The 12,292-nt window shown below is 50.7% G+C and overlaps 1 protein-coding gene across 4 annotated transcripts in view; it reads left to right on the top strand.

Moving 5' to 3' along the window:
- ACSS2 (acyl-CoA synthetase short chain family member 2) overlaps positions 1-10,133 on the top strand; it is a 78,316-nt gene extending 68,183 nt beyond the window's left edge. For 3 of the 4 annotated variants that reach the window (XM_037915432.2, XM_037915431.2, XM_037915434.2), the window contains 5 exons: positions 955-1,063; positions 1,305-1,373; positions 6,196-6,372; positions 7,775-7,849; positions 8,180-10,133. In XM_037915432.2, the coding sequence (XP_037771360.1) occupies positions 955-1,063; positions 1,305-1,373; positions 6,196-6,372; positions 7,775-7,849; positions 8,180-8,307 (558 nt within the window). In that variant the 3' untranslated portion in view covers positions 8,308-10,133. Of the gene's footprint in view, positions 1-954; positions 1,064-1,304; positions 1,374-6,195; positions 6,459-6,497; positions 7,850-8,179 lie in introns of those variants that run through there. The other variant, XM_043526771.1, reaches the window with a different exon arrangement.
- Positions 10,134-12,292: the final 2,159 nt, after the last annotated feature.

Genomic DNA, 12,292 nt, shown 5'->3' with positions numbered 1-12,292 from the left:
GCTCCGTGGGAGATCTTATGTCTGCCATAATGGGGGAGCAGCTCTTCCCTGTATGATTAAATCTTTTACTGAGGGTCATGGTGGATTCTCCATCACTGACCGTTTTAGCTCAAGGTAGGATGTTTTTCTAATCAATTTGGCTTGGGAATTATTGGGGGGAGTTCTCTGGCCCGTGTTCTAGAACAGGGGTTCTCAACCTTTCTCTTTCTGAGCCCCCCCAACATGCCACGGCCCACGTGTGCCACAACAACTGGTTTTCTGCATATAAAAGCCAGGGGTAGCAAGCAGGGCAATTGCGTGAGGCCCCACGCCACAGGGGACCCTGTGAAGCTAAATTGCTCAGGCTTTGGCTTGAGCTCCATGCAGCAGGCCCCGGGCTTGAACTCCATGCGGCGGGGCTTTGGCTTTCTACCCTGGGCTGCAGCAAGTCTAATGCCAGCCCTGCTTGGTGGAATCCCTGAAACCTGCTTGCAGCCCCCAAAGGGGCCCCTCGTTGAGAATCACTGTTCTAGAAGTCAGACAAGACGATCACAATGGTCCCTTCTGGCCTTGGAATCTACGGTTTCGCTGCAAGGGGCAAAACACTCTTCATTTCCTGTAATTAACGGCTATAAAATGGTGGGGATGTGAAGGTAGAAGCGTCATATTGCCCTTTGTGTGCTGGGCACTGAGAGACTTTGGTTAATACGCTGTAGCGTCCTGCTCTCGGCAGCTGTGATCGGAGATGGGATACAGGGTAGTATGGGGCTGAGCTAGTGAATAGGCTCAGGAGTAATGCAGGAGACAGACATGGCTATCTGCTCGCTGGACTCCTCTGTCTTTCTCTGGCTGTGTAAGTAAAAGCCCATTAGAGACCGTGACCTACAACTTAGGCCAAGAACTCATGCTGCTGTAAGGCTGTGTACCCCAGGGCTCCCTGACTCTAATGCCACATCTCTATATCCTCTCCCACAGGTATTTAAGCAGCCCTGGCCTGGAATAATGCGCACAGTGTACAGGAACCACCAGCGATTTGAGACCACCTACTTCAAGAAGTTCCCAGGGTACTACGTGACAGGAGATGGTAAGACTTCAAGCAGCAGCCTTGTCCCAGGGAGTGGCAGCTTGTGTGGCCTCCTCAGTGTCTCCGCTTTCCGAGCGGGAGGGTTGGTGGGCCGTTCCGCTCGCTGGGGATTAGCAGCACCTGGCATGGGAGAGCCCCTGGGTCCGGGATCTCGCTGCGTTCCATTCTATTCCCGGACTCCTTTGTCAGATGCATTGAGTTCTGGCACTGTGTTCTCATACTGGTGACTGGTTCTTTGTAGGCTGCAAGAGAGATAAGGACGGCTATTACTGGATCACGGGGCGCATCGATGATATGCTCAACGTCTCTGGTGAGAACAAACCCTTTGGCTGTGGTGGAGAGAGAGGAGGCACGGGTTTTAAAAGTGCAGGTTAAAAATTCCAGCCCACGTTTGCAAAGCAGCGGGAGAGGGAATCTCCCCCCACTCCCAGCCATGGGCAGCAAGTTCTGCTTTGCCCAGCATGAGGCACTCCCACACCAGCGGCTGTTTGCACAGCCTCTGGCCGCAGCTGGATAGTCTCAGCTGAAGCTACTGGGAAGGGGAGCGCACAACCAGTAAACTGTCTGTAGCCAGCCATGCTTGGGGCTTACTCAAGTACTAGCTCTTGCAGCCTGGCCTATTGTCCCTCTGTGCTGTCACCAGCCTGTGAGTGGAGCCACTTCCTGGGCCCCATGTTTGCAAACCAGCTGAGTCTGTGTAGAGACTAGTCACAGTTTCGAGCTCTTGGACCCTATGGTGCACTCTTGTCTGAGGACCTGGGACACCTTCACCCAACCACCCAGATCCGGAATCTGGTGGATGAAACATCCCGAGCTCCCCTGTTGCTTACACGTGCTCCCCTAGAGTTCCGTATAGGTTGGGAGCCTGCTGGGCTTTTAGTTTAACTCTTTCAGGGACAATGCGGCATAAAAGCAAGGAACCCAGGCTTAGCAAAGAAATTTCTTACCCCCAGTGACTCTTATTACTCTTAATAGCTCAAGAGCCAAAAATAACGAAAGTCCTGAAACGCCCCCTCCCCAGTCTGATCTCGCACTCGAGGTAAGGTTTGTCAGAGTTTCCAGCTGTCCTGTCCTGTCCACCCTCTCTCTCCTACCAGGCCTTCACACATGTGGCAGTGGTTGGCTTCCCGCTCAGAGCAGCGCCTCTGCTCTTAGAGTTCCTGTCCCTTTTGCAGGTGTTCCACTGGGACGCTCCAGCTCCCTCCCCCAGACATACTCGCCCCACCCTGCAGGTCCCTGTGCAGAAGATCCATTGCTCTACGGGGAGGGGCTGGTAATTGAGACAGTTGGAGTCAGTGCCCTCAATTGCCATCTTCTCAGTGATATTTCTTCCAGGAGTGTAAAGGTTTGGACTCACCCCTGCAGCACCTCCTTCTGGTCATTGGGAATTAGCCCTTTTCCAGCCTGGAGCGCCCTCTGCAGGCCGGTGATCCGCACAACTCTGGCCCCCGTGTCCCTCACAGACCCCGGTGCCCCTTTCTCTGGAATTCTGCCCCCTGGCTGTACCCCCACACCCTGCCTCTGGGTCTCCCCTTCCTGGGGAACCCCTAACCCACTATCCCCACCTTGCCTTAGTCTGGGCTACTGCCAGTCATCACCAAGCCTCCACTCCCTGGGGCAGACTGCCGTGTAAAGGCCACTCATCATAGGCAAGGGGGTTCGGACCTGCTGCCTTCCTCTGCCTCTCAGTACCTCTATGGGCTTTGGACCAGGCCCTACAGCCTGGGGAGTTGCCAGCCTGGAGCGCCCCCTGCTCAGCCTGCTCCTTCCCCAGCACTGCACCACCCTCAGTACCCTGTCGGGCAGGCAGCCAGGCCCTGCTCTCTCCCAGCCTGGAGACAGACTCCTTGGGCCGCTGGCTCACAGCCTTTTTATACAGGCCAGCTGGGGCCTGATTGAGGCATGGCCCAGCTGCGGCTGTTTCCCCAGTCAGCCATCCCCAGCCACAGCCCTCTCCAGGGCTGCTTTTAACCCCTTCTATTTTAGGAGCAGGGTAGCCACCCCGCTACAGGGAGGCATCACACGCCTTTCCGAAGCAGGGTGCTGGCTGCAATACAGGACAATAATAAGCAGGGTCAGACGTGTATTCAGCCCATGATACAAACCAGAGTCGTAACTTGAGAGACATCCCACTGTCATGCTTGCTGGGTGTCTGGAGGCATCACTTACAGGAGCACTTCCACTGAACCCAGAGGGACTGGCCTTGTGGCAGGGCCTTGCCCGCCTGCCTGCCTTTGGAGGAGTGTGAGTACTGCACTAGCAGGGAATGCTCTAGGATCTCGGTGAGGTGAATTACCATGGTTACCTCTCCCTGCTAGTGGATTAAAGGCACCATGTAAATAACATTGTTAATCTGCCTTGTAGACATTTGGGGAAGGGGGAAGCTCCTGGTGAAATTAGCCCCTGTTCCCAGAGCCAGGGCAGGCTGTCCCCAGCTGTTCTCTGGTGCTTTATCTTGTCTCCAGGTATGGAGCGTCCATACCACCAGGGAGACGATTCTGCGGGGCTGGAGATCATGCAGTCTGGAAGCTTTGTCTGAGGTTCAGTCAATGTCTCTAATTCCTTCCATCCCATTGCTCCTCGTTCAGTGTATCAGGCTGAATAACCCCTCCCTTGCTGGCATGCCGAGCCCTCGGATCCTGGTTGTTGGTTATCATCTCTCTCTCTCTCTTACACACTCCTCTATCGTTTGGTTGAGCTAGAGATATTCTTCTAAACCTTTCTGAAACACAATTCCCCCCACCCTAGCTCCCTCAGTTTTTTCCCTCATCTGTTGTAAGGCAGTTCCCGGTGCTGGTTATCATACTCCGGATAAGGTCTGAGCAGACCAAGGTGGGTTACTGCTCCATGATACAGTGGGTTGTTACATAGAATCATAGAGTCCATGGCCAGAAGGGCCTATTGTGATCATCCAGTCTGGTCTCCTTTATAACACAGGCCAGAGACCTGCCCCACAATAATGCCTAGAGCAGAGCTTTTAGAAAAACAGCCCATCTTGATTTGGTAATTGCCAGTGATGGAGAGTCCACCAGGGCCCTTGGTAAGTTGTTCCATTGGTTAATTCCCCTCCCTGTTAAACACTGACGCCTGAATGTATCTAGCTTCAGCTCCCAGTCATTGGATCCTGTTAGACCTTCCTCTGCTAGACTGAAGAGCCAGTTATTAACTATTGGTTCCCCATGTAAGTACTTTGAGACTGTGATCAATTTACCCTTTAACCTTCTCTTTGTTAAGCTAAATCGATTGAGCTCTTTCAGTCTATCACTGTAAAGCAGGTTTTCTAACCCTTAACTCGTTCTCATGGCTCCTCTCTGAACCATCTCCAATTTATCATCATCTTTCTTGAATGGTGGGCATTGGAACTGGACACAGGATTCCAGCAGCAGTTTGCACCGGTGCCAAATACAGGAGGCAAAATAACCTCTCTACTGCTACTCGTGTTTCCCCTGTTTGTGCATCCCAGGATTGTATTAGCCCTTTTGGCCACAGCATCACACTGGAAGCTCATGTTCACCTGATTATCCACCACAACCCCCAAATCTTTTTCAGAGTCATTGCTTCCCAAGTTAGATCCCCCATCCTCTAAGTGTGGCCTACATTTTTTGTACTTAGATGTATGCATTTACATGTCGCCGTATTTAAACTCACATTGTTTGCTTGCACACAGCTTACCAAGCAATCCAGATCACTCTGAATCAGTGACCTGTCCGCTTCATTATTAACCCCTCCTCCAGTTTTTGTGTCATCTGTGAACTTTTTCAGTGACGATTTTCTGTTTTCTTCCAGGTCATTGATAGAAATGTTAAATAGTGTAGAATAGTTAGAATGTTAAATAGTGTAGAGAACAAATCTCGGCAGGACCCCACTAGAAACCCACCCCTTCGTCATGATTACCTGCTTACAATGACATTTTCAGACCTATCGGTTAGCCAGCTTTTAATCCATTTAATGTGTGCCAGGTTTATTTTGTATCTTTATAGTTTTTCAATCAAAATGTCGTGTGGTACCAAGTCAGATGCCTTACAGATGTCTAAGTCTGTTACATCAACACTATTACTTTTACCACACAACTTGTAATCTCATTTTAACAAAAGATGTCAGGTAACTTTGTTAGGCTCTATCGGTTAGCTTCTGTGTATGCACCCCACCATCACCTCAGCCATTTTGCTGCCCTGTCGCACTGCAAGGTGCTTCCAATTCACTTTGCGCTATGGATCCGAGCCCGTTTTTGGCAGTAGTGCTGTCTGCAGCTGGTGTCTTGCAGCTGGCTTTCCATGCAGCATCCTGCCCGCACTTCTCATCTCACCAGGTCCCTGGTTCTTTTTCTGCTTTTGCTTTAATGTAATCTGGGAGTGTCATTAACATGCTGTGCACCCCTGAATTCTGTACTGCCCACTAGGTGCCTCCCCCAGCTTGCTGCTGGTTATTACTCTTTGTTTAGGGCCCTTCAGAATTGCTCCTCTCCAAAGTAGCTTGACTGAAGTTTGCTAGTAAGATTTCAGTGCAGTGCATCAAATGCTCTATTAAAGTGACCATTGACTTTCGGACTCCGCTTCCTGCTCCCTGGCTGCCTCCTGTAACTGACAGAGGTGGCCTGTTGGTTACCTGCTCCATATGCCTTTGGCTGGGGTATGGTAGGAATGCAGATTCTCCTGTACCATGGGCGTAGTGTGACACAGCGACAGTTCTGTGACAGCCTATCGCTAATGGGTAGCAGTGCTCGGTGTGTGATTCAATTCCAGTGGGATAGCTAGGTGTTATCAGCACCCAGTGGTTGGTGGCAGCTCGCCCAGCCATGGAAGGGCCTGCTCAGAGACACGTGTTCTGGACAGAATGTAGCTTCCTGGGCTTCTCCCTTTGTTCACGCAAAGCTCCTGCCGATTGTCATGTATCCGGGGGTGGGGCACATGGCACAAGGAAGGGAATGTTGCCGTCTCCCCAGAGCGAGGTGGGGGCTGCCCTAAGGCTCCGAGCAGAATCTCCCAAGAGTCCGTTGTAGTGCATGCAGACAGACCACCCAACTGGAGCTTAGGGGCCCTGTTTGCTCTCAGGGCCCTTCTGCAGCGAGCCCTCCTGGAGCAAGGGAGACAGCCGCTGCTGGACTCAGCCAAGCGCTGCCTCTTTCTTTGCAGGCCACCTGCTGAGCACCGCGGAGGTGGAGTCTGCCCTGGTTGAGCACTCCTCCGTTTCTGAGGCTGCGGTGGTGAGTCACCCCCACCCAGTGAAAGGCGAGTGCCTCTACTGCTTTGTGACCTTGAGGGACGGCCACAAATTCACCCCGGCCCTGATGGACGAGCTGAGAAAACAAGGTAACGGCGGCCGAGCTGTCGGCGTCTTTGGTGTAGGGTGTGTTGTGGCAGGTGGCCCCTGCCGCCAGAGAACAGGGGAGGGCTCTGCTGGACACGGCGAAGGCTCTGCAGGGGCTGACGTGCCCGCTGGGGTGTGAAGCAGCGTGGCCTCTCCAAAGGAAGGTGCCTCTCGCCTAGAGAACACCAGTGCCCTGCCAGGGCTATGGCCAGCTCCCATCCGAGCCCCTTGTGCTCCTGCAGCCTGGGGAACAAAGCAACAGCTGGCGGAGGCTAAAATTAGATCTCCCAACATTGTGGCTGCTCATGTGACGCCCCCTGCCTCCTGTGAACTGGCAGGGGCGTGAGGCTCCTGCTCTCCAGGGCAGCCTCTGCCTCTCCAGCCCCGGGCATGGGGGCCGTTGTGCTGGCACGTGCCCAGACTCCTCGTTCCCCAGCTCCGCTCGCTGTGTGTGTGTTGGAGGCAGGGATGGGTGCTGCTGGGAGGGAATGGGGCTGCAGGCGTGGTGCCTGCAGCTGTGATCTATGCTGGTGTGTGGACCGTATGGGTTGCTGTGCTTGCTGCTGCCTTTTAACTGAAACCAAAAGGTTTTGGTCAATGTCTGTGGACTTGGTTTTCCTAGAAGGGGAGGGAATGTCAGTCCAGGTCTCACGTCCCCCTCAAGGTGTCCCTTCCAAAGTCCATCCATGCTGCTAGCGGACGGGCGTGAAGACAGTGATAGTGACAGTGATGGGCGTGCAGAGGCCCCATGGGAGCCTCTTTGCATTCCTCTCCTGGCTCGTCATTTGCTGCTGTAAACCCGCATACATGGCACCAAGCGGGATGGAAGAGCTGGTGTAAGCTGGTGGGGAATCCAGTGCGCCATTCCAGAGCAGTTAAAATGGGTGTGGTGTGATGGGTGTCCAGCTAAACTGACACACGCTCCATTGACATCCGAGATGACTGTGGTCCGTGAACAAGGCAGTAAACAAAATGCATCCCGGTTGCCTGTTGCTCCAGGGTATCCCTGAGGGGGGTCCGTCATTGCTGTGTGGAAATGGGCCCAAACCCGGGGGAAAGCTGTCTTCATTTCAAGTCCTTAAGTGCACCCTAGAAGCAATGGAGAAAGACTAGAAATGGTCAAACATCTCTCCTGCAGCTGGAGAATGAGTTTTGTGGAGAGCCACATGCACTCTCCTCCCCTCCAGGCCTGGGCCTCCAGGTGCCGAATCCTGAGCGGTGCCATTGCGCTGCCTGGCCCCATTCTGCAAACACCCGTACCTTTGCCAACAGCGGAGATATTGGCGTCATTGCAGTGCAGCCCTGGTGGGCTTGGTTGTCCCACTTGCTGCTCACTTGGGTATCAGCTCTTGCTGAAAGCACTCTGGGAAATCTTAATAATTATACTGAAAATCTGTTTTGTAGTCAGAGAAAAAATTGGACCGATAGCAACCCCTGATTACATCCAGCATGCACCTGGTCTGCCCAAGACCCGCTCAGGTAAGGAGTCCAGGTTCACTCTTGTCAGATACACCATTTGGGAACAAGCAGCACAGCTCCTGGTGTCTGCAAGCTGGGCAGCCCCGGAGGAAGGGAGTCACCGGAGTGCTCCCAGGGCGATCAGCAGTCCAGGATAATTACAGTAGGTTTTGGTGGGGTCCAGTTGTCCTGAGAATGGTCTTGGATTGCCCAGGTCTCTGCATGGCTAGACTTGAAGAAATCTGTGTCCCAATATGGCTTATTCATGGGGAGCTTCCTGAAAACCGACTCTGAGTCTTGGTTTGGCTCTCTGGACATACAGTCGAATCACCACAGCTCTTTGTTCGACAGGTAAAATTATGAGGCGCGTGTTAAGGAAGATTGCAAAGAACGACCGAGAGCTGGGAGATACCTCAACGGTGGCAGATCCAGCTGTTATAAACCACCTGTTCAGCAACAGGTGTGCCACTGTGCTGTAGCGGACCAGCATGCCGTCCTTCAGACTAGAGACGCCGAAGCACTGAGTCCTAGTAGAGCAGGGGCCGTCCGGAGAAGTATTGTATTCACTGGGGGAGAGAAGCCATTACCTGTCAAATTGAATGTGAAACGCCATCAATGAGGAGAAGATGGGCTCTCGAGCTAGTCCTCTCGCTGTGTTGTATCTAGCTGTCTGTGCCTCTGGAGAGAATGTACATGATGTTGTCGATTGATACTGCGTATCTGAAATTCCAGCCTCGGTCACTCACTGCAGAATGATTTACATCATTTTCTTTTCCCTCATTTTATTTGTGTTTTTTAAATTGACTTTGTGTGGCCTGGCATCCTGCCCAGAGAGGGGATTGACAGTTTGATGGCAAATGGTGTTTTGCTCCCAAACAGTAGTTATGTGCCTTAGGCTCCAACAGAGTCCCTGCAACAATCTCTCTAAGTTAATGCAGAACGATTGGAATTGCTCTCAATAAACGAGAGCGTAGTGGGATTCGTCTGCCACTATCCACATTGCAAATAAGCTGCTTCTTCTGTATCCGTCTGTTGGAGGCTGAGGGGAGTTTTAGAAAAAGGATCTGCAACTCTGTAGCTGTGCAAGCTATTTTTAATTTTCTTTCCACCAAATCTGTTTAGGTAGAGCTGTGTGTTAGCTGAGATCTCCAGGGCTCGGCAAGGGAGTTGTGTGTGGCTGGGGGCTTTGGGGATTAGTGACGTTTTATATAACTTTTTTGGTACCAATATTTTGTTATGTTAACTGCTTGGCACCAGGAGTTGGATCGTCCCAGCACTGGGTACTCCATGAGCAGTGGATATACTAGGGAACCACAGTCAGGAAAGGGTGAGTTCAGTGCCGGGACGTGCCATACTGGCCGTGCTCCATAGTGTACTATTGCTATCCAATTGCTCATGCCAGCAGATCACGCTGGTGCCGTTAATCTCAGTAGGGATAGCTCATCCAGTTGCCTTTTGTGGGGGGAGTGGGTGCTACACATATCAAAGGAAAGGTGATTGAGAACTATGCAGAGGTGTCTTCCCCGTTGCCAGACAAACAGGATACGTATCCAGAGGTGCCCTGTCTCACAGTACGTAGAAAGGGGCAGGCAGGGCCTTACTATTCCAACAAGGTGCTTCCTCATCCAAAAAACGGAGTGAAAGGTGTTTAAAACAAGTCTACGCTTTAAATCGGACATGCTGCCTCATGGTGGGAAAACCCTTGCACGGACTCAGGACCGACTGCCTGAACATACCTGACAATGAAGGCTACGGATGGTGACAGGGTTTCTGCTACGGGTCAGTTTCCAAGCTGCTTAACTCCAGCCTTGCCTTGGGTCTGCTCTGGGGAGACACTGCCTTTGTGATGTGTTTGTGTTAGAAATGGCTTCCAGGCTCATTTGATAATTTACACATTAACATACGGAGAAAGTAGGTTTCCAAATTTGCAACCCTGGCTGTTTTGTGGCTACCCAAAATGCTGGCGTTGTCCATACAACTATTTGGCACTTGAATTGGCCAAAACAAACTCAAAGCTCTGTTCCAAAAGCCAAGTCCTAATGGATAACATTAGGGTCACCCTGATTTGTCTCATTGCTAAATGTCGCTCACTTCTGCTGTTCTTATGCTACATGTACGTCTCTGTGATCTGTAACCTCCATGTATACGTCTGACCTGTGTACTCAGCAGCAATGGGGCTGTGCCATTGGCCTACTAGCTTCAAAACCATATTGTCCTCTTTTATCTTGGTCTGTGTAATTTCGGTTGGAAAAACAGCTAGATTCCTATTCTAGTTGGAATAAAAATCAAAGAAATAAAAATGAAACACATACTCTGGAGCGCTCACTATTTGTGGGTGACGGTCTGGGGATGGTTGGTAAATGGAGATCTTAGTTGCAGTGACCTCGTGGACTTGGGTTGGCACTTACCGCTTCAGATCTGCACCATCACTCACCTGATGCAGAAGGCACCTGGCATTTGGGGGCAGGAGTTTAAATTCTGCTGTCACACTGAGACCTGCGCCTGGTAAATCTGAGTGTGCAGTAGATTCAGATCCATGTCCTCCTGTTTCTGTGTGATCAGTATATACTGGCAAGACGTTTGCAGGCAAGCAGTGACTGGACTTCTTGTCATTGTCCATAAACCATGTTTAGCTGAAAGTGAAAGTGATGGAGATCAAAGCCCAACATGGGGCCTTGCTGCAGCACATGAGATCACTGATGGGAGAGCTACAGATTTCACATACACGGGGCGGGGGCGGGGAGCCCTCCAGCTCCCTGCATGGCAGCCTGGAAACCTTTGTCCTCCATTCACGTCTCACTGGATTTCACAGCCCTTCAGCCCTCCACTCGCTCTGGAGATGCTGTTTTGCTCAGGATTGCAGTGAATCGCCAAGCACTTAACTAGGGGTCTCCTACAAGAATGGCTTCTCCTTGCTGGATGTGCTCCTCTTGCAGAGGGCTGCCTGTTGGGGCAGTGTGAGCATCAACCCAGCTGTCCTGAGAAGTTATGACAGGTCCCACAGCCAGACAATCATGACGCTCTCATATGAACTCACACGGGGAAATGGTTAAAGACAAAACCACCCTGTCACCTGTGGGTGAACAATTCTCCCAGAGCGATCACTCTGGGTCTGACCTCTCAGCCTTCATCCTTAAAGGAAACCTGCACCACACATTCAAAAGATGAGCCTGGGAGCTTAAATGCACAACTCTGGTAGACACTAAAAATCATGGACTGAACATACACTGGATTTATGGTTCATTACAACAAACTGTAACTCAGTAACAACTGCCCCCTGGCTCCCCCTGCAGCTGCCTTCACTGCCCCCGTGAGTGGAGGGATGTTAATAGGCCAGTTCACCTTGCATGGTCCCTTGAGATGTGTGTTAACGCCTTATGCTAAACAATCTGTTCCACCTTGTATTTAGCTGTGACACTGAGTATGTTTCCCAGACCTTCTGAAGAGCTCTGTGGAGCTTGAAAGTTTGTCTCTCTCACCAACAGAAGTTGGTCCAATAAAAAATATTAATTAACCTCGACCTAATCACATGCTCTCCCCTAGTATTGGACCCAGTGCAACATCTTTGACCTTTATAGGGTCATACACCAATGCCAGAAGGACCATTGTGATCATCTACTCTGATCTCCTGTATAATAGGCCACAGAACTGCCCTCAAATAATTCCTAGAGCAGATCTTTTAGAAAAACATCATATCTTGATTTTAAAAATTGTCAGTGATGGAGAATCCACCAACACCTTTGGTCAGTTGTTCCACTGGTTAATTACTCTCACTGTCCAAAATGTACGCCTTATTTCGTGTCTGAATGTGTCTAGCTTCAACTTCCAGCCACTGGATCGTGTTAGATCTTTCTCTGCTAGACTGAAGAGCCCATTATCAAATATTTGTTCCCCATGTAGGTACTTTTATATTGTAATCAAGTTACCCCCTAACCTTCTCTTTGTTGGACTCAGAGTCTATTTGTTTATCACTCTGAGGCAGGTTTTCTAATCCTTTAATCATTCTTGTGGCTCCTCTCTGAACCCTCATCAGTCTATCAAAATTATTCTTGAATGGTGGGCATCGGAATTGGATGCTATTCCAGCAGCAGTCACACCGGGGCCAAATACAGAAGTTAAATAACCTCTCTGCTCCTACTTGAGATTCCCCTGTTTGTACATCCCTGGATCACATAAGCTCTTTTGGCCACAGCATCACACTGGGAGCTCATGTTCAACTGATTGTCCTCCATGACCCCTGCAAGTCTTTTTCAGAGTCATTGCTTCCCAAGGTAGAGTCCCTGACCCTATAAGTTTGGCCTGCATCCTTGGTTCCTAGATGTATACATTTATATTTAGCTTTATTAAAACCTATATTGTTTGCACCCAGTTTACCAAAGGATCCAGATTGCTCTAAATCAGTGGCTTGTCCGCTTCATTATTTACCATTTTCCCCAATTTTTGCATCATCTTCAAACTTGCAGT

The sequence above is a fragment of the Chelonia mydas genome, chromosome 13 (assembly GCF_015237465.2).
Source record: "Chelonia mydas isolate rCheMyd1 chromosome 13, rCheMyd1.pri.v2, whole genome shotgun sequence".
NCBI lineage: Eukaryota > Metazoa > Chordata > Testudines > Cheloniidae > Chelonia > Chelonia mydas.
Note: the sequence above shows the minus strand (reverse complement) of the source record. Positions and strands in the feature narration are given on the sequence as shown.